This window comes from Ciconia boyciana, chromosome 17 (genome assembly GCF_034638445.1).
Source record: "Ciconia boyciana chromosome 17, ASM3463844v1, whole genome shotgun sequence".
NCBI classification, from domain to species: Eukaryota; Metazoa; Chordata; class Aves; order Ciconiiformes; family Ciconiidae; genus Ciconia; species Ciconia boyciana.
The window spans coordinates 1,480,008-1,501,812 of record NC_132950.1 but is presented as its reverse complement, the minus strand read 5'-3'; the positions used below and the strand labels follow the sequence as shown (position 1 = coordinate 1,501,812).

General features: G+C 44.4%; 1 protein-coding gene across 2 annotated transcripts in view; it reads left to right on the top strand.

Annotated features, from left to right (window-relative positions):
* Positions 1–21,805, top strand: part of GALNT17 (polypeptide N-acetylgalactosaminyltransferase 17) — a 215,396-nt gene that overhangs the window by 132,286 nt on the left and 61,305 nt on the right. For both annotated transcript variants that reach the window (XM_072882456.1, XM_072882457.1), the window contains one exon: positions 4,917–5,034. In XM_072882456.1, coding sequence (XP_072738557.1) covers positions 4,917–5,034 — 118 coding nt within the window. The remainder of the gene's footprint in view (positions 1–4,916; positions 5,035–21,805) is intronic.

The window sequence follows — 21,805 nt, the reverse complement described above, 5'->3', positions numbered from 1 at the left end:
CCTCTCTGAGGACAGGGGAAGGGGAGCAAAGCGTGGTGGTGGGGTAGGGCTGACAAAGGCTGCAGGTAGGCTGGGCAGGGCCAGGTTTGCCTTCGAGCCTCTGGTTTGCTCTGCCTGGCCCTGCCATTTCCCCTGTACAGAGTTGTCGTGCCCTGGCGTAATCTCATTTCAGAGAGGAACGGGGTTGCTTTCCGCCTTCGGACTCTGCCTGAACCTGTCCTGTCACAGCCTCGCCACTCCACGGGCCCTAAGAGCCAGGTCCGGCTCCAGAAGGCAGCTCCCAAGGATGCGGGTGGTCACCAAGCTGAGTGCAACCGAAAAATGGGCTTGTTGTTTTCCAATTCATTTTTAATTTCTTCAGTCAGCAGAGGCGCTGCCCCTCTGCCATCCTGGAACCATCCCGCTGCGGGCAGACTGGGCCCCGTGCGTGCTCTGCAGCGGGCTGGACGGGCCAGGAAGGCAGCCGGAGCGGGAGAGCTCCAGCCTGGAGTCCCTTTGCGAGGCCGAGCAGTCCCCAGCCCCGGGACACAGCTTGTTGCCAGCGGAGCGAAGGGTTTTGCATGGTCTCTGCCCCATGGAGGTCTGCTGCCTGTGGGCAGGCTCTGATTAACCCTGTCTTATGACCAGAGCGATCAATCCTTAATGCCACACACTTGTATTTAATTTCGCTTGCTATAAACATGTTACACATCCCGGTCTTTATTTATTCTGCAGTATGTTTGCTGTGCCACAAATGCAGAAGCACAGAGGTGACAGCACTGACAGCTGTTTCTGTTTGCAAATTGGGTCCTTAATTTCATCTACAGCCAAAAGAAAATTAAGTGTTTTATCATAGAGCGCTATGTAAAAATAAAGATGGTGTTCTCCCTTACCCTGGTATAGTTAGGGAAATAATTGATAGGCCACTATTTAAACCCACAGGCTTAATTTGACCAAATTTGATAATTGGCCTGAAATTTTCTCCATACTGTGAGTTTGGTAAATTTAGACCATAAAGCTCAGCATCTCCCAGTGTTTCCTGCTGAGATGCTGTCTCCTGCCGGTGACCCCCAGCTGAAACGCGGAGGTGCAGGCGGGCAGCTGAAGTGGGAAATTGTGCGTGTTTTGGACAAGTCTGAAATCTCAAAATGGAAAATAAGATGTTTGAGTTTGGTATGTTAAATTAGGAATGGCAGATTTGGGAGAGTGACAAATAACACCTTTCTGGGCAGGTAAAGGACCATCCCAGATGTGCTAAATGTGGAGCCGTGTCTCCTAAAGCAGTGGGAATGTGTTGTTGAAGGTAGAACAACTCCATGATTGAAGTTTCTTAAAAACAACGGCAGTTTAATGGAAACTGGACACCTTAGCAGTTCTTAAAGTATATTCTCAGTCTTCCTGCGGTATGACTGCTCAGCGGTATGACTGCTAATTATTTTTTTAATATCTTTGTTCCTACATATTTTATAACGTGCACTTTAGGATAAAATTGGAAGCAAAATCCAGTTGCATAGGAAAATTAATTTCCTTGAATTGAAGAAACAATCTACTTGAGACTTTTTAATCATTAGCTGGTGCACGAAAGAAATGAAGACCATTAAAGTAACTTAATAGACTAGGATAAACGTTTTTCCCTGTATCTTCTTCATCTTTATTTAGAGATTCATGCTGAGGATATTTCATAAAAGCTGCTGCTCTTGACCTTTCGTCACTTACTGTATAGAGGAGCCAACCGAAATAATGGCAAGGAACTAATGCTGTGGATTTCTGCATACAAAACCAATAATGCTGCTAAACATCTCTGTTCATCCTTTTCTGCCAAATTCTGCTTTTCCTTTCTCATTAAAGAAAGAATAGCTATCGGGACAAATAAAAATGCATTTAGCTGAGCTGAGCTGTGTGATTTTTAAAAACAAACTCTGTTAATGCTTTTAATTAAGGGGCAGAGGAACAAGAGGCTTTATCAGCTCTTTGTCTGCAGGCCATTATTTCATTGTGGATGGGCTATCTATTATTGTAAACGTCCACCTTTTTGAAGGATTTACTACAACATCAAATGGTGTTTTTATTTAAATTGTTGAGCGCTGCTTGATTTCTCATTTATTTAATATGGAGGCATTGTTACAAAGAAGAATGTAGCACTTAATTTGTATTGCTTGAGGGACCTCAGATCCGCTCGGGAGCGCTGCTTTGCATGCTTGACGGTATCGTGTGCTGAACACAGAATGTGCAGCAAAATGAAGAAGAGGAAAATTTGAAGGTGAAGTTACAAAATCCCAATCAGGCTGTTTCCAAGAGCATTTTGGAAAGCATCGGCGACTCTGTGGTCTATAAAGTGAAGTCATGTCGCAAAATAATGATGACAAAAGCTTTCTTGGGGTGTAGCTCCCATGCATGACTGTTGAGTGGCTTACAGTTCAGAAAACCTTGTTCATCTGGTGGTGAGTTCCCAGTGATCCAAATTCCTGGGTCAGAAATGCAGCTTCATTTGTCTGAAACTTTCACCTGGAGTTTTTCCTGGATTTAATTGATCTCTGAGTGCCTTTAGCAGACCTAACGGGTTTTGACTGGAGAAGTCAAAGGTTCCTGTGCTCCCCCACACCTATTCCCCATGTAGGAGATGAACTGGGTTGTTCATGTTCTGTGTAAAACCAGAGCAACTTACCGTTCTATTTAATTCCAGGAGGTAATCTAGGATAATGGACCTATTAGATTTGGCACCTCTAACGTGGTTATCATTTCAGAAAGAATTGTTTCTGCTAATGGCAGTTAACTTGCTACAAATAAAGCAATAGAATTGAAATCTTAAGTACTAGAGTGGCAGCAAACCATGAAACATTATGCCACTTATTGGAAGGAAGGCCGAGCTGGCTGTCAGGGAAGAAATCTATTGAAAAAACCCTCTGAAGGATTCAAATTCTAACTAATTTAATATGGCAGCAGCATTCGGCTGTTCTACCAGTCTATTAAAAGTATTAAAATGTCTATAAATAATAATACTTAAGTGGCTAGGACTCTTCATCCCAGGAGCTCAAGGGTTTCACAAAGATTCATTTGGCCGGCTTTCGGTGGAGCCGAGCTGTAAGGTCCTTGGGGGTTATTGAGCCCTGCAGCTGCCTGGGGTGCGTCGGGGACCCCAGATGCTCCTCTGGCAGATACCGGGCATTTTGCGTGGTGTGGATGGAGAGGTTGAGGATAGCAAGGCCCGATCCTTGCTGTCTGTAAGCCGCGTCTGGGTATACTCGAGTGTGCGTTCCTCCTCTGCAAGCCGTAATTGCTTAGTTCAGCCTTTAACGTGCTCCACAGCATGGACAAGCCATGAAATGTGCTTTGAGCCAGGACTTTGGGGCTGCCATTAAACTGCATGATCCTGTTGCCCTATTTCTACCTCAAGACCAGGTTCGCTCTGGAGAACAGGCATTTCTAAGTGGTGTGAGATTTCCAGGTACATGGGCTACCATTGGTGTTACACCCTGCAAGTCTTCCGCAGGCAGCACAAGGCGAGTGTCCCCTAGGCCCAGGCGAGGAGCTGCAGAAGTGATGGCCGTCCCATCCTGCGTGGTGGAGCTTCCCCCTGCTCGAAGCTTTGAGCTCAGGGTGGGCGGGGGGGTCCCGTAGCTCCCCATAAGAGCAGAATCTGGCAGTACCTTGGCATGGCTTAGCTGTAAAATTCATTGTCTCCTCCCTGCTGATCCCTCTAAATGGATCCTTGGTTTTTTTCTTTACAGCATGGACTCAAATGAAAGCAAGTAAAAGGGGAGAACAGTTCTTATATTTCTATTTTAGTACAGAAAATATCCCAGGGGGTAAACTTTCCACATACCATAACCACAACAGATTAGTGTATCCCCAAGCAGCAAGAGTATAATGATACGGTTTTGTTCAGTGCCACGCTCTGTGGCAAAGTGTAATTTTATGGAGAGGGTCACAAGTGTTTAACCACTCAAAAAATACCCCCAAACGTGATCTCAGCTTGCGCAAATGAGAGCAGCATCCTCATCTCAGGGAAGCTGTATCAGATGGAGATCTGGTCCAGCATTTTGCAAGGTAACAAGGGAGAGATGGTGCATGTGCACGTGGCAGCCAGGGTCGTTAGTAAACACGGCCATCTATTACATCCTTGAAATTGCATAGTTATTATAAATCAACCCCTGACACTGAGTTTTTCCTCAATCTTTCTGCTATTCTATTGCTGTCAGTATTGTTAGTACTGCTCTCATTTATCTCTGTTATTTTCCCTGACCGGACACCGCACTTGGCTGCTCTTGCAGAAGTGGAGCCGAGCAGCCCTGTTAGCTGGAGGGCACAAGGTTTCGCAGGATGAACGTGACAACTTGATCTCTAACCCGGAGCCCTGTCGATATTGGTGGAACTGGGCAGATGAAACAGCAGAAGTTTCTGCAAGCAGTTGTCTTGAGTTTTTAAAGAACTTGCTTTTGCAAATTTGCAATTTACCTTGTTGCTAGTTGATAATGACTCCTTTGTGATATATGAGAAAGATCCCGGTTGGAAACCTTGTTTCGCGAGGCACCATAAAAACTGGTGTCTGTCCTGAAGTCTACTCTGTTAGTAGACATGCTAGAAGAAAGAAAGAGAAAGGAAATGCCATTATTGTATTTCCTTCACAAATGGGGAATGGGAACCCCAAGAATTTGTGCCCTTGCCCATAGACACACCAAGGTGTTTGCGACAGAACCAAGACCTGAAGGCTCTTCAGTAATTTAATCCTAGGAGAATTCTTTCTTCAGTCTACACAGCAAAATGAACTTAAATTTTGGAAAATTTCGTTGCAGTGGTAAAATAACATCTTCAAAGGCACAGAGCTCACTCATTGCTGCAAAGTCTCTGAGATAACTTTGCAGAAATTAGCCCTCGGTCCATTAAAAATTGGAAAATGTCAATAATTGTACATTTCTGTTGGTTTTCTTTTTGTACAGGACACCAGCGATGATCGGTTGCTCGTTCGTTGTGCACAGAAAGTTCTTTGGAGAGATTGGGCTTCTCGATCCTGGGATGGATGTGTACGGAGGGGAGAACATAGAGCTCGGCATCAAGGTTTGTGACACATTTGCAAGAAAAATTGCACCTAATGGTATTTAAGGAACCCAAAGCAACGCTTTAACAAGTTAGCATAAGCAGTTATTAGAATGCTTCAGGGGAACTGAGCATTGATGTGTTTCATAGCATTTTAATTGACGTTTAAGGGGGAAAATGACTTGCTTTTAGGGGTGAGTGCAATTGTTTCTTTCTTGTATGCTTGTCAGTCTGACCTGATGCAAACAGCTACTGAGATGAAATGGCATGCCAACATATACAGGCCCTGGTCATGTTGTCACACAGTTACTGTAAGTTATAGGTATCCTAAGCATGAGAAAAAATATAGTGCTGTTTTTGTCTTGTGAACAGTCTTAGGGAGGTTGGTGGGACTCGTGAGTATCTCAAGAAGGCACAAGCCTGAAAATATTTTACAGGCGTTTAGCATCTGCAAATAAAGTAAGTTCATAAACAGGCAAAACCTGCTTTTTAAAGTGAAACACTAATAGCTGTGTTTTTAGAGCTGCCTCAGTGCATCCATGCAGACATTCGTTGTTACGGAATCCACTGTGACAACATCACTTGATTACTATGTACAATATTAGATGTGGCTTAGTGATTCAAGTGTTTACATACAGCGATGTGATTCATAAGCAATGAATTCAGTGTTCAGAAGCAACTTGGGATGGCAAAGTCTAGGGAGATTCTTCCAGGCATGTTTTAGAGTACAGCACTTGTACACAAGCTGATAGGGAGAGGCTTGAGACTTATAAGTGGAAAATTGAATTGACTGTGCTGTTGTAAAAATGAAAAATCATTGTTTAGTTCATAGATTTACCAGAGGATATTTGCTTTGCTAGCAAATCAGAAGCAACTTAAGAAATCTTTTGTTATTGGCTACGGGGAGCAATAATCTCACTTAAACAAGGGAATAGAAATTAAAGGCTTTAAATGTGCCACATAGCTCTTCTCCATATGAAGTAATTATTGCACATCATCATGCAGCTCACTTCTTTGGTCTAGAGAGATCCTGCTCTAAACCAAGCTTCTCTTGTGGCTCTCCTTATTTGTTTGTTTATGGGATTTTTTAATAATATCATTGTGGCACTAGCCTTCTCACAATTAGTAATTCAACCCATCTGCTAGGTTTTTGGGGGATTTCATGGAAGATTGGCTTCTTAACTGGAAAAATAAGAAGGATGTCTCAGGGACAAGTGATGAGCATATGTCCTCTTCTTTTTCACATGCTGAACTTTTTAGAAAGGCTATGTAATGAACAGCCTTTTGGAAAATAATAATCCCTCTCTTCCCCAGGTGACTTTCCCAGGCTTGCGTTTCCAACCCATATGTTTCCCGGCTCTTTGCCCATTCATATGCTGTGTGTTCTGGTCAAGGTTTTAAAAATATTGCTGGTGTTGAGAGCCAAAATACTTAGGAAACCCACCTTGTGAGATTACGTAGGAAGTAGATTTTCAAAGATTCCTGAGTCCCAAAAATCGGTCTGCGTGCAAGTGTCTTGTTTAGCGACCAAGAGCTCATGCCCATCAGTCCCATTTAATACACGTTGGCTGTTGTGTATGCCCGTCAGGTAGCTCGTAGGGAGAGCGGTCCTGGAGATGGTGTGTCTGCAATTGCCGATATTTGGGTTCCACTTCACAGTAAGATTTCAGTTATAAATAGTTTATCCAAGGCTAAAGGAAGGCAAGTAATCCAAGGTAAGGAAGGTTTATCCAAGGTAAGGAAGCAGAGTCTCGTTATGGATTGAAGCAGATGTCAGCTCTCAGATGAATGTATCTGTTTCTCATAGTCCCGATGTACAAAGGTTGCCAGCCCTTCCTCACTGTCTGTAGTCAGAAAAGTAATTCGGTGGTTGTTTGTTTCAGTGACTCTTGGATGAAAATAAATACAGAAAGTATTTCTTTTCCTTTTGATGCTGGTGCAAATTCCATCATCTTTCTGAGAATCATGAGGCATTTTTTAAACATTGTATTCTTGTATTACCAAAACTGCTCAAAGAACAAAAACAAGATGATAAACCCATTGGGGCTACGTGAAGGACATGAAAAAATTACAGTGTTTCAGGCAAAGGCACAAGCTAACTATATTATGGTAAAATTAAATGCAAGTAATCTGAATAACAAAATGAAATAAATAATTGAGAAGGTTGGGCTGTCCTAACCTAGAAGGGCCAAGGCCATATATTGTACAAGAGTCTTGTTTTATTAATATGCTTCAAATATTCTGAAATAAGCTGTACTGTACCTATGTGTGTTGAAATACATGGGCCATATGTTTCTTTCAGTTGCTGAATTCAGTTAGCTAAATGAGAAAACTCCTGCCTGAACCACTTAAAAAAATTAAAATCCCGTTACTCACATTCACAAAGGTGGCTCTGGGCTTGCTGCTCTCCCGTACGTGCTGGGAAGCATCCTCGGATTGCTCAGATAATAATAATAAAGCCATTAAGCATGTTGCTGCCCCAGGCAAATTCCTGTTCTGCTTGCGGGGTAGCTTTGGCCCTGACAAGGGGAACATGCTGTTCTCTGTATTATTGTATTTTCTTTTATCACACTGGAGTCTCTCCAGAAGGTTGTGCTTATTCGCTCCTCTTGTCCCTTATGTCCACTACTTCACTTCCCGAGGCAGAATTGAGTCTAATTCCCCTTTTCTTGGCAGAGAGTGGAGAAGTGTTTGCTAAGCAAGGCATTTAAGGCTAATATTTCAACTGGGAGGTTTTCAAGGCACATTTTTTTTCTCCCCCACCCCCTCCACCTCCCCCAAGTGTGCCTTGCAATCAAATTATAATAGCGCCAGGTCTTCCTTACTGTGTTGACAGCCACAAGGACCAAACATTTGATCTGTTCCTGCCTTAGTAACTCCCCCCAGCAGACTGCTTGTGGAAATCTCATCCTTGCGCCTGGCTGGCGACCGGACGATGCCGGTGAAGCTGCTGGAGCCGGGGCGTGTGGACACATCTCATACCTGGTCTTGGTCTTGCCGTAGGAATAGGGAGAGCAAGTATTGCTCCAAGCTCCCACCGCTCGTCCTGGGGAGCGTGTGGGTGCTGTGGACCACAGCCTGGCCCCTTCCCTGGGCCCAGCTTTTGCTGTTGGACCTAGAAAGAATAACCTTCTCTCTCTGAACAAACTTTGAGCCAACTGTTTTAACCCTTTGCTGTACCGAACAAGTTTCTGCTCTGATTTTATAAACCTGGAGTGCAATTTCCACAGCTTGGAAATGTTGACGCTGCTCTGGGTCCCCACCAGCTCCACGTGTGAATTTTGGCACAGAGGCTTCTCTGACCATCTCTGCTCCTTCTGTTGAAAATTTTTATTTTATTTTAGAAGTGTTTGTTGCCCTGGCTTTTAGTGAGTGTGTGACTAAGCTGGAAGACCGCTTTTGCTCCATGTCTCGCTTTTTCTCTGCAGGGAGAGTTTCACGGATTTTCATGGTTCGTCACAGACATTCACTAAAGATGCTCCGTAAAATTGCACGTGCCTATTTGAATAAAGATGCAAAAGGCTATTGCGTGACTTGCCATGATTTCAAAGTCTGGGATGGGTTACAAGGTTGTTTTCAGAGTATTTTGTGCTTCTGTCATGCATTGCTAATTCAATTTATTTGAGTTGTCTTTTAGAGATTAATTTAATCAATAAGGATATTATTACTCCTTTGATGGTATCATTTGTACAAATTGTCACTTGAAGGCAATTAAGTGAGAATGCTTATTAGTTGATCCATCCCACACCTTATTTGTGTAGTAAGAATCGATTATTGAATTCATTAAGAAAAGCACAATTCAGGGATCCCTTTGAGGTTTCATGACTGACTCGAGCTACTTTTTACTATAAATGTTAAATTGTCAGAAATTTGGTTTGGGTCTTTTTAAACTATTCCCAGAGGAAAAGCTCAGCATGTCATCTTAATATCCCAGATTTTTTTCCCCCAGATTTGTCATCTAGCTTCAACAGGACAGATTTCTGGTGCCACTGAGCCAGCAGTTGTGTGCATGGAGCAGACAGAGTTGCATCCATGTGCATAGCTGTAAGGGCTGGGAATATGGAGCTTTGAAAACCAAATGGGTACAACAAGGGATTGAGCATATTGTTGTTAGTGGGGATTTCTTTAATAATCAGACTCTTATCCTGCAGCCGCTTAGGCACATAAGTAACCTCATTGCACCGGCAGTGACATTGATCCTCTCCCAGAGGGTACCATGCCTGTGTACCCTTTAGTCTTTCAGAAACCCTTAAAATAGATTAAATAGCATTTTAATGGTACAAATCTCTTGTGTGCGTTTCATCCATGAAGGAGCCCATTTTGTTTATATGAGTACGATTATTCATATGCTGAAATGTTGAGAGGGTCAGGCAAAAAAAAAAGGAAAGCCATCAAATAGGTATATTGAGATTCCACAACGGAGCTTGACTCTTTCTGCATTCAGAAAATCAAATCCTTTTCTTCCTGCATACATTTTCCATAAAATTATGGCTCTATCTTTTTGTTAAGAAGAGTACAGTGAGGATATTTAGAGCAAGCGGTTCTTTCGGCATCCGTGGCTTTGTCGGGTCTGAGGCGAGGGATGGGCAGCCTGTATCCAGCCCTATGGGAGGCAGAAAATCCCCCCCATGGGGTGCTGGGTGGGAGCAGAGGAAGGATGTCAGGGCAGGGCTATGAGTCATGAGAAAGATGTTTTAATTATTTTTTCCTCTCTTTTTGAAAAAAATATACGCTAGCATGGGCTTGCTTTCCCAGCTCAACTGGGAACAACAGGCTCCGGTGCGGATACCCTGTGGCTTTATGTGTCTTTATACGTCTTTATATGGCATTGTGCACGTCTCTAAAATGGAGAGTGATAGACGCGAGCATAATGGGGAGCACATAAATTTGGATATTTGGCTAGGTTTCTACTTGCATGAACCTAACATCTAAATAGTTAGTGCCTGTCATCAAAATGTAAAAATACCCCTGGTTAGGGTGGAATTTATTTTTATAATGTCAGCCAGACACCCAGACATCTAATAACAAGTGTCACGTTTTGACTCTGCGATGTGTGTTACTGCTGTCATTTGAAATGTTGTTTTGCCAAGGCTTTTTGTTTGATCATCTTCAAATGTCTCTCTCTCTCTCTCAGTGCTTCTGATTAATATATTAAAGTCTGGGTGCAGGCAGAGATAGCTGATGGTAGGCAGCACCTGAAATCCCTTTTTAACCACCCTGTCCATCAGTGTCTGGGTGTGAATTACAGCATTCCTCCGGTGACTGTCATGTCTGCTGGCTTCACCAGCCGCTGTGTGATGCGTGTGCCGAAGCTTTCAGGACGCGGCGCATGGTGGGATGCGGGAGATCCGCGATGATGCGTTGTTACATTTGTTATCGCTTTGAAAAGTAGGAAGCTGAAAAGCATGTAATTTATTCATAAGGCTTTATTAGGCTTGTGAGGGCTCACTGAGATGCAGTAGTTAGGGTTGAATCAAGTTTCTCATGATGTGCAGGGTTTTTTTCCCCGTCTGCACCTAGCTTTGCTGAGACTGAATTAGTCATGAAATTACACATGCGGCAGCAAAGGGATTTTTTGGGAAGTGTGGAAACAAATCAGCCCAAACTTCTGAGGGAAGGACTTTGAGGAGCACAGATAGGGTTTGCTGCGAGATGCCTCCCAAGCTTTATTTTGTGGTTGGTTGCAGGAGGTGTCGGCGCATCTGGTTCCAAGGAAGGAAAGAACACGCCTTTTGACTAGTTGAAGGCTTTGGGGTAGAATGACCAGATATCAGTTGATTATTGGGGGAGTATGTACTGTTCAAATATCCACTCTTTTAACATTTCTGAGAATTTATACCGAGGAACTGCAATCTTCACAAAGTTGGTCAGATGCAGATGATGCAGAAGTCAGTGCCAGCGGTGGGGGATGCCTAAGTGGGGCTGTTGGCAGGAGGGGAAGGGGATGAAATTCTGGGCTCACCTATCAGGGAAAGAAATTTTGGAGCTAGAGCAAGACCCAGTTTGAAAAGTTGGGGGCTAAACCTTGGTAAAAGTAACGGGGAACGACTAAAGGCTGGAGAAGTTTTCTTTAACAGATGTTGGAGTTGCAGTTAGCCCAGCCTGATCTGCGGGACGAAGCTGCATGGGGATGGATCACACCTCCCTCCTCTGTCTCCAGGCACAGAAAGCCTCCTTCTAGCACGGAGCAGCCGCAGCAGCAGTGGGTTTGATGCAGGCTATCACAGACCTGCCTATGGCTTGCCAAGACCCCAGAGACTCCTGCAGCTTAGGAAACATAAAAAACCCACCCCAAAACAACCAACCAACCCACCCCACAACCCAAATCTGCCATCAATATAAACTCAAGACCAGCTTTTAAGAAGTATTTTATCAGTCAGGCACCAAAATCCACTTAGAAATTGGGGCTTAAGGCTGTTTCCAAATAAAAATCAAGTCAATTTGGAACAAAATAGGAGGCAGAGTAGGACTGACCTTGGAAAAGGTCTTAGAAATATAGCTTTAGAAATAGTGATACACTGGTAATACGTTACCTTTGTGTACAGCCACAGTCTGTTTATTTGTACCTGTATCCCTGTTAGAGAAGTAAATTTTGCTCTTCAGAGTGATTGTTGTGTGGTTGGAAGAAATATTTCCACCACTGTACAATATCCAATCACTCTGGCATTTATTTTAAGAGCAGGAATCAGTACAAGTATGAATTTGGATCCTATGTTTGGCATTTTAGTTGTCAGCTCAGTATTTACTGTAGGTGCTTGAAGATGCTTTATAAGAAGCTCCAGTGTAGTTTTCAAAACTGGTAAAATGCTTTTCATCACAACTGCCTCCATGGAAATGGAGCCATATTTTGATTATTTTCCAAACAGGCTATAACCTCTGCGTTGGGAGCCGGAGAGCAGCTCTGCTCTTGCTGCCGCAGTGCTTGGGCAGTTTATAGCTATCCCTCCTCGGGAAAGGAAATTGCAGGCAGGCAGCCGCAGAGCTCCCGTCTCTCTCTTTCCTCTTGATAGAAAATGATTTGTCATCGCTGCCTGTTACCCGCTGACAGATGGGGACAGGTAGAGGGGGGGGAAGGGACCGCTATTTTCACCCCACTGGATTCTAGTGTTTTTACTGACAAGTTGATTTTTATGCTGGGAAGACACTGATCATCTTTGCTGGGAAACATGATAACTCGTGCGGTGCAATAGGCCATGTGTTGCGGTTGAGATTCACTGGTGGATGAAGAAATCCATTTTAGGACTCAGCCATGCCTTATCTTCACTTGAAACTCTGTCAGGTGTCAGCTTTTTACAGATTTTTCACAGGACCGGCATGCACCTCTGGCAAGCAGTGGTTAGGGATCTGCTAGGCGTTGGTTTAACGTGCTGGACCACAGTTGGAGTCCACGCTAGTCACCCTGGTCTCAGGGCCCAGGTGGAGAAAGCCAGATGTGGAGAGCAGCCACAGCATCTCCGAAGCTAAAGGGGCTGTGGAGAGCAAGGGCAAGTGGCCAGGTTCATAGAGACTTAGCAAAGTTTGGTTTATTTATGCTTTTCACCAATGGATTTTAGGAAATGGAGCCTAAATCCTGAGGGAGGTTCTGCAGTGCTTGTCTTTGGCCTAACTCTGCTCCTATTGAACAGAGCCGTTCCCATGTTGCTCTTTCCACTGAATTTGTGGAAATTTGAATTTCCACTGCTGTAGGATTTGGACCACACTGACGTTGGCCGGTGAGGTTGCTCCAGGGCCTCCTCAAGCACAGGTGCTCACACCCCTGCCCACACCCAGGCTGCGGGCATCAAAGACACCTCCAGTTATCCCCAAGAGAGACTGATTTTTTTTCTACCACACGCTGTGTTTCTTGGACATGATGCCCATCCCACAGGCCCTTTAACTCCTCCTGGGCTACCAGCTCTCCATCCTCTGTGGAGAAAGATGTGGCAAAGGAGGCACCCTGAGTTTCTGCATTTTCACCCTTTCCTGCGTGTTGCTCAGGGATGCATCCACTCCTGGCCATGTTCCCTCAATATTTTATGTGGAAATGCCTGAACCCTGCTAGGCATGGGGCTCAGGATGTCTCACCTTCCATGCTTTGTATTATGGCTGTTGGGATAAAACGCAGCAGATAGGTAGCACCTGCTGCCAATGCGTGGTCTGCTCTGACATTCGCGCCATTCTGGGCTCTGGTGAAGATGTTTGCAGGACAGATTTGGGTTATCTGGCAGTCCTGGCTTCGATGCTTAGGCATCGAATGGTTTCCCTTCATTTCTAGCTACAAAAGCTTGTAGTTAGAAATCCTCAACCAGCTTTTAGTGTGTTCAGTGTCTCTTCTAAGGCTTCATAGATGCCATCCTATGCATCTCATCCAGCCAGCCCTTGCTGTTGTGGGGAAGACTCAAGAGACTTTCTTGTAGTAGGAGACGTTTCTTGGCTGGCTGGGCAGGGGCATTGGGACGCACTGAAATGTGGGATCCGGGTTGCATCTTTGGGGTACATCAGCAGGCATTTTAAAGACTGTGTGGGCCAGAGGCTTGTTGTGTTGGCGTTCACCATAGGCTGGGAAGCAAAGGGGTTGGCATGGGTGATGCCAGCAGGCTTGGCGCAGCCGTGCTTTGACTCTCACCCTCTGTGTTCTTGCAGGGAAATAAATTACTTAAGTCCTCTTAAACAGCAGCGATGGATATGAGCAGCTGAAGAAGGATTCCCATATCGTTTCAACTGACGTATTCCCCTCTGTACTGCAAGGCACATTGGTTTGCTTCTTTATTAGCCCTCTGGGCCCTGCTGAGTGGCAGCAGCCCTGGGACATCTCCTTCCTGTCCCCCGTTGCCTGGGCCATGGTCACATTTCCAGCCCTGAGCACTCGTTAACGTGGGGATGATGCATGAGCCAGAGTGGTCCCGGCTCTCCAAGTGCCTGGCGGCTGCAATTCAGTCAGGAATTGCTGAGATGTAGCAAAGTTAGGCCCTCTGAAAGCTGGTTTTACAGCATCGCTCCCTGGAGGACAACTGTCCTTTAAAGTATTTCTGGGTGTCTGAAACAATAATTCTCTGAAATTTGCTTTCTCCTTTCACTCATCACTATACAAGGTGAGCAGCAGCACATTTACTCTGTGCATGTGCCTACAACGTCTGGGATATAAATTACCCTATAAAACAAAAAACAGGCTTGTGTCTTCCTAAAAAACAACTCCAAGCCAAACTGAACTTTGTCTTCTTACAAAAAGCACGCTTGGGAAATGCCAAGAGAAAATTTGACATGAAATTACGCACCAATAAATGAGGCTCATAATAAACTGAGATGAGAAATGAGGGTTTTTTTCATCCCATTATATTCATAAAGCTTTCAGAAAGCTCCCTGTTCATCATGACTGCAAAGGCAAGGTTATTTTTTTGTCTTTTCATCTGTCCTTTCTTATGAAAAGACTAACTTGTGATGTACTTACTGGGGCTGTGGGACACACAGACCTCTTCCCTACCTCATCCAGAGCCACGAAGTTGATTTTATCACTCTCACCAGCCGCTGGTAACTCAGGCAGGGTGGTGGCCTCAGACCTCAGAGCGGTCCTGGCTCATAATCACTGAGTGTTGGGTTTTTTCAAGGATAAGACGCTCTCTTCATTGACTACAGATTTCTCCTAGGCCTGAGGATTGTTCCTGGTGAAAATGTAATCAATGCCGTTACACTCCTGTGATTTTCAACCAAAAAAGCTTGTAGTTAGAAATCCTCAACCAGCTTTTAGTGTGTTCAGTGTCTCTGTAAGGCTTTGCAGTCATCCTCTCTCAAGGACTTTCAGGTCAAACCTGTTCATTTTTACAAACGAAAACACTATTTTCCAAGAGCCCCTGCTGCAATCGCAGCCTTGGCTCTGAGAACTGTTCAAGCCGTATTTCTTTTTCATCTGAACTCCTCACCAATACAGAATGAAGTTAAAGGGCAGCTGACAGCCTGATGGCTGATGGCAAGAAACAGAGCCCATCTGCTTTTCCCTGCGTATGTCCATCCCGGCTCTGGTGAGTCAGCAGAAAATTATGGTAACAATAATAGTTATCATGACCAAATACTGTCCCAGCCCTGTAGCAAGGCCAGCTTCACTCCCAAATTAAGGAAGGCCTTTCTATCCTGCCTCCTTCCTGCCCGTGCCCTTCAAGCATCCCAGTTTTGCTGGAAGACCCTGCATCACCTCCTGGACTCCCCCTTGAACATCCAAGTCCTTTTGAGACCGGTATCCTACTCTTTGGGATTGCCTTATAGCACTTTCTTTTATGTCAGCTTATGGCCAGGTTTGATGGATTGTGCCATGTTACAGTCACCTGTTCCTCCAAGAAATTCGGTCCAGCGTGTTTGTATGCCAGTCACCTGCCTCCTGACCTTTTGCTTTTCGGTGTTACTGGGCATGATTTGCTGTTGTGCTGTCAAAAGCTCTAGCATGCGGTGCGTACAAAGCAGATGTAAAACACTTAATAAGGATGTTAACGCTTGGTACACATTCATGCCTGGCTCTGAAGCTTTGCAGAAGGCCCTGGAAAATCCCTCCCTCTGGCAGGTCATGCTGTGTCCAGCCCATGGCTTGCTTTGATCTGAACAAATCCTATGTACTTGAGCTTGTTATAATATACGCGAAGCTTGATTGGGGTAGGAATTGCATCATCTCACATGTTCAGAAAAGTTGTTGGTGTCTTTGGACTCAACCAGTATTAATGGCAGTGATAAGAAATATCAGCTTCTTTAGTCGTCTTCTCAAATTAGTTGGCTTACCTCTTCCACAGCTCTTTCAGTACCGGCAGACTTGAGTGACGGCTTCAGTGCGACAAGGAGAGAAAATTCCCAGCAAAATTCAGTGGGAACTAATCATTTATCTCCTTCAGCCATCCTGGAAAATCTCCTCTTTCCTTTTGTGACTAGCAAGAGCCTGGTGCTGAATGCACGTCCCTTGATGTGATATCACTTGAGGCTTGCCCTGTGCATCATTGAAAATAACAGTGGAAATAACTAGACATGATTTATGTCTCCCAGTGCATTTATCCTTCAGTCTAGTGTGTCCTTGTGATACTCGATGGAGACTGCAGAGGTGGTGCTCTGTGGGACTCATTTTGCACAGCATTCACAGTCGGAGCTCCCTGTAAGGTGAATGCTATCACAGCAGTGAACTTTCTGGCTTCCCCGTGGTGCATTTATTATTCATAGCAAGACTATTGCCTCATAGATGATCTAATCGCGATGATGCACCGCTGCCGTAATGCATAAAAGGTAGTTAACCCCAGGAACACTCCACACAGTTTTCATTTGTCTCCTTGACTTCAGGGTTTTCCCAGGAGTCCCAGGGCAAGGGAAAATGTCGCAGCTTGACCCCTACACTGCGGGCTGCCTCCTCATCAGCCTCCTGGTGCTGGTATTAAGCTGCCAGCCAAATCCCATCCTGAAATTCTATAAGAGTTTGGGTGGTTGACCAAAACTTCCTTGGCTTTGCCTAAAAACTTGGCCACTAAGGTATGAGATACCATGGAACTAAAGTGTATATTAGGGTTTTTTCTGCACTCAGCATTTTAGCAGTATTTTCAGCATCCAGTCTCTCCCTGAGCTGGTTAGAAGCAGCCGGTACAGGAAGCTGGTGAGGCAGATCAGAGAATAAAATGAAATTCCACCTTTGACCACCGAGGCTGTGATCCAGCAGAGCACTTAACTTTCAAGCACCTGGGCAGTCTTCTTAATTTCTGTGGCACTGTCGCGCCTGCTTAAATGTAAGTGCTTCTTAAATGCCTTTCTGGATTGAGGCCTCTAGAGCTGAACTTGAGCCATAAGGGTTAATATTTTCAAAACAAAATTTTTCACTGGAAGAAGGTGGTGTTTCTCATCCTTACCCCCTCCAAACAGTTCTTCCATTTTATGAGCTAATTAACTCATCTAGCTTTAAAATACAAGTGCATCCTTCTTGGATTTTGTCATGTGTCACCACCTTCTAGAGAGTTATTATGTCTTATTTGCACAGAAAATACTGGGAGAAGACACCAGGAAGTAAACTAACCTGTTCACTGAATAAATTTATACCTAAAGCTTCAATAGCAAACCCATTATTTCATATTCATCTACAGACACAAAATACATATTAATTAACCAAAGTACTGCTAGTGGGCATATGCAAATGAAGTGGCATCAATCAAGCCAAGATCACCCTTTCTTTTGCGTTCTTACTTTATTAAGAAATACTGCTTTGTGCTGACTGCAGTTCCTTAATATCAGATCTGTGCCTTGAAGCGCAGTGCTAGGACCGAAAAGAGAAAGAAAGTCAGAATTTCCTAGCGTTGCAGAAACCGCTGCAAATAATGCAGCTTATAATGAAGAATTCATATGTAATCCCGTAGAGAAGATAACTGTCTAGATCTGCCTCAGGCACAAAGAACCCAAGTTTATTTTTGTAGAAGGTACTTCATTCTGTCAAAGCAACAGAGTTAAATGGAGAGAGACAATTAGATATAAATTCACATTTGGACTAAATATATCGAACTTAATGTGTAAAATAGGAGTTTTAAGTCTATAGCTCTGCTTTTCCAAGACACAAGGTGATAGCAATACCCAAAGCAATAGATAACAAAGGGTTTCCCAGGTTGGCCTGCTAAGTGCTCACTTTAGGAGGAAGATGATGCTCGGTGTTGTCACCTTTCCCCGCTCCCTGGGGTGCCAGCGGCCAGGACACCAGGTCGAGCAGCACCTCCCAAGTGCCGCGCTCTTGGGCAGAGGCACTGGGGATGCTCCTGGTACGTCAGCTCTTAAATGCTTCAGGTCTTTGCCCAGCACCTTGCACGTCCGTGTCCTGCACATCTCCCAGACCATGCGAGATAGGTACCTGTCTGCAGGAGAAGGTAGGGTAATAGTCTCATTGCTGACCTGTTCAGCTCAGCAGCCTGCTTCCAGTACCTCTTTTATCTAATTTGTTGCTTTGGTGTCATTCAAGTATTGATTGTGCTAAGGGCACATCAGTGTTTTTATAATTGCTTCTGAGGATGCATTTTGTTTGCTTTCCAAACGAAGGATCTAAGCTGGATATTAAATGATGAGCCAGGACTGTAGGTAGGTGCTGTAACCTTTAATGTTTAAGAAGAGCTAGCATTAACATTGCTGGCAAAGACATTGTGAATGGTAAAGAAACTCCTTACTCTATGATCTTTTTCCGTCCAGGGACGTTGATCCACCCTGCAAAGGAAGGTAACTGTTGATATTCTCCTTTTGCTTATGGGGTCCTGTAGCACAGATGTGTCTGTGTTAACCCCAAGCACTTTGTGTGCCCCCTGTGCCTACCCATTTTGTCCCTGGAGCTCTGATTTGTCCCTGGAGGTCTGATTTGGTTGGCTTGGCAGCTGTAGAATTACAAACAAATGCAAAGAAAGTTTGCACCCAGAAGTAAAATGTTTCCTTTCTCCTTCCTGGGATTTTGGGTTTAAAACCATATAAATGTACAGATTTACATCTGTTTTCTATTCAAAACCTTAGCTTTGGCCATTTCTACTTGAAACTCAGTATGGGTCTGCAAAAAGCTCATGTTCCTTATTGGATTTTTCCAGGATCAGGAGCCTGGGCTTTGGCTGTGAACATAAAAAACCCATTCCTGTGGCTTTGGTTTCTGCTCAGCCAGCTCCAGATCCCATAATATCTCACTGTGCTGGTGAACTCGGATTTTGGCAAGCTTTGTTTTCTCCTTATCTGTGCTTGCTCCTATGGGATCTCCAGTGGGTGCTCAGAGGTGGTGAGTCACAGGAGATGACACACATACTGCCTGCCCCAGGGGTTCCTCTCTCGCCTGCTTTAATGGCCAGCACAGATGTCTCCATTCAACACAATTTGAAAAACCCAGAGCTGGAAAAAAAATGCAGAGTTTTCTGATCTTCCAGCCAGCTCTTGCCCTGAGCTATTCTGACAGCCCCCAAACCCTTCTGTTCCTACCAAGGACTTCCTGCAGCCGTACCCAAAGCCACGAGCAAGGGGCAGTGTGTGGCCATGGGACTCAGAGACCAGCAGATTTTGCCAGAGCACCCAAAAGGGTGACCAGCCACATTGTCCATCCCGGTCCCCTTCACAGCTCTTGCTACCTACATTATCAGAGGGTTACAACGACATTTCAAGTCCAAGCTCATCACAGCCACCGAGTCCCTGGTAGTTTTCTTGCGTTTCTGCTGCCTAGACGGGGAGGAACTGCTGCCCAGCGTCGGGGCTGTTGAGGTGCCGTGGTGATAGGTCACTGGCTCTGCTTCCTGCCCAGCCTTGCTCCTCGCCTGCCCATTCATCCCGCACCATCCTGTCAGAGCAGTGGCATTGCTTCCCTGCTGCTTTGCTTTGATAACGAGCACGTGTCACCTCTCTTACTGACCTGGCCATACCTGCTTTACTTGGACGTGACCTCTTGGCCAAGGGTTTGCTGAACCCCCATGTCTGCGTGCAGGGCCCCCATCTTGTCTGATAATGCATCTCCATGTGCTTCTAAGGCCATGGAGCAAAAGCTTCAGAATACAGAAGGCTTAAAAATGATTAAGAAAGCAAACTTGTCTGATCACTGCCTTAGAGGTCTCAGTTACTCACATTTGTACAAGCTGCAGGAACAGCATACAGACCTTTTTCAGCAGGGCATCTTAATGGTAATTTTTGCTGACAGTCAAAAATCAGCCACGTGAACCGTTTTAAAAGCCTTTCAAAACTCTTCATTTACATCATCTGCTGCTTTTGTCAGATACACGAAAGAGTGTCTTGTCGTGTCTTTTGTCTCATTTTTACAAGAGTTATGTTGTCTATTTAGATTATATTACAGGAACAAACAGTTGTTCAGGGATTATCATTTGTATGATATGAGGAGAACATTCAAGAACAGTAACAGGGTGGTTACCTCCTCAGCTGAAACTGCCGTTAATTTTATTTTTTCTCCTAATGTATAAACTTAACAGTAACTAAAGCAGTGTTGACTCTGGTCCCCCCGTATAAGGAGGAGCTCATGGAGGAGCATTTCTGGTGAGCGGAGTGTCCTTTTTTGTCTGCCCAGGCAAGGTGAGAGACCAGAGGCAGATACGGGTTTAGCATATTTTGAAGTCTCCTTGCGGAGCAGGTTTTGTTGTTCTGTGTGGCTGGTCTAATGAGCTGGTGACACGGAAGCGTGTCCCCACGGAGGGCAGCCTGGGCGCTGCGGGTGGCCTCCGGCAGGACTCCGGCGGTGACTGAGGGGGACAGGAGCCCTGTGCCCTGGAGGAATGTAAGGAGTGTCCCAGTGTGAGCTGCATGGGCAAGACCCCAACTCCCTTGAGAAGGAAATGCTTCTGGCAAAAACGTGTATTGATGGGGTAGATGATGGAGCGGGTGTGCCTGCTCATTCATGCTTTCTGTGCCTCCCAGAGCTGCCCTTCTTGGTAGAGATTTACACATCAGGCCAGGGAACTTGGCTGTGTATTCTGCTTCGACTTCAGGTGGAAAGTGCCTCTTGTTTCTAAAATCTCTGTTGTCCTTAAAAACATTTACAGCAACTGTATTTTCATTTTTTTTGCAAGACACTTAGATACTGAATTGCTCCTCTCCTCCCCTCTTCCCAGCATCTTTCTGAACAAGAAAATTGAGAACTATCTACCTAAAAACTGGGCACCCCGGGGAAGCATGTGCCTGGGCTGCTTTGATTTCATTTGGTCTGAGGGAACACCTCATTCGTGGTATAGCAGTCTGCGTGTTTAATGGATTTGCTTGGCTCTTCTGTGACACGTATAATGGGAAAAATGTGTTTATTGGTATCAAATTTAGAAGACCTGTAACATTTAAGAGGGAGATATGTTCAGTGCTTTTGAAAATGGGATACGAAATGGGAAACTGTCAGTTTTGCTATCTTTGCAGAAGTTCTCTCAGCTTTACTGACCAGGCTTCTGCAATGCGGTTATAATCCAAGTCCTAAAAAACTGAACACATAATAAAATACCTATGGCATGTCATCATTTTTTGTTATATTACTGTAACTGGTGTATATAACTAAAGGCAATCATCGCTGTGGGGGAGGGAGGAAGATACAGAGAGAGCTTTAAATGTCTTTAGACATTGAAACATCTGAAGGAGGAACTATAATGGTAATATACAATAAACCTCTTTTTTTTACCTTCTCATAAAATTGTATCTCTCTTCCTTTTTCTCCTAAAGTTGATCTGACTTCCTGCATGCAGGTTTCAGAAATAAATCAATGATTAACTAAACAACAGATATTCATAAAACTCCTTGTTTTATAGCAACATTTGAAGTAGTGCACAGTACGTGCTCTTCAAGCAGGTGTACACACCTTAGGTACGTTATCTGGACTGTAGATAAATAAATACTTATATCTGGTAGAGCCTGTGTTCAGTTGTACTTATCCTGCTGGTGTAAATTCATGTAGGTTTATGAAGGGAGAAGAGCAGTATTTTTTTATAGCTGCAGGAGACCTGGCCCAAGGCTGAAGATCTCCAGGCATTGCGCTGAGGGAATGATATTGCTTCTGCTGACTTTTTCTGGCTTAAGAGCACATCTCAAGAAGTGCAAATGAGATTTTTTTCCTGGACTTCCATATTTTAGTTCCAGTTATGAGTAAGTCCTGGGGCATTTTGGGACCAGCTGCTTTCATTACTGGAAAGTATTACTGTAAAGGAAAAAGGAGAACTTTATTCTAAATGAGCAGCATGTAGTAGATTATTCTCATTGAAAGCATTTAGCTCTTGGCAAATGTGTATCATGTAAATAGAATAATTTGTAAAGAATATCTGATAATGTCGACTGAAGAGCATGAAAAGCCCATTGTACAAATGCTCTTGATAATCACCTG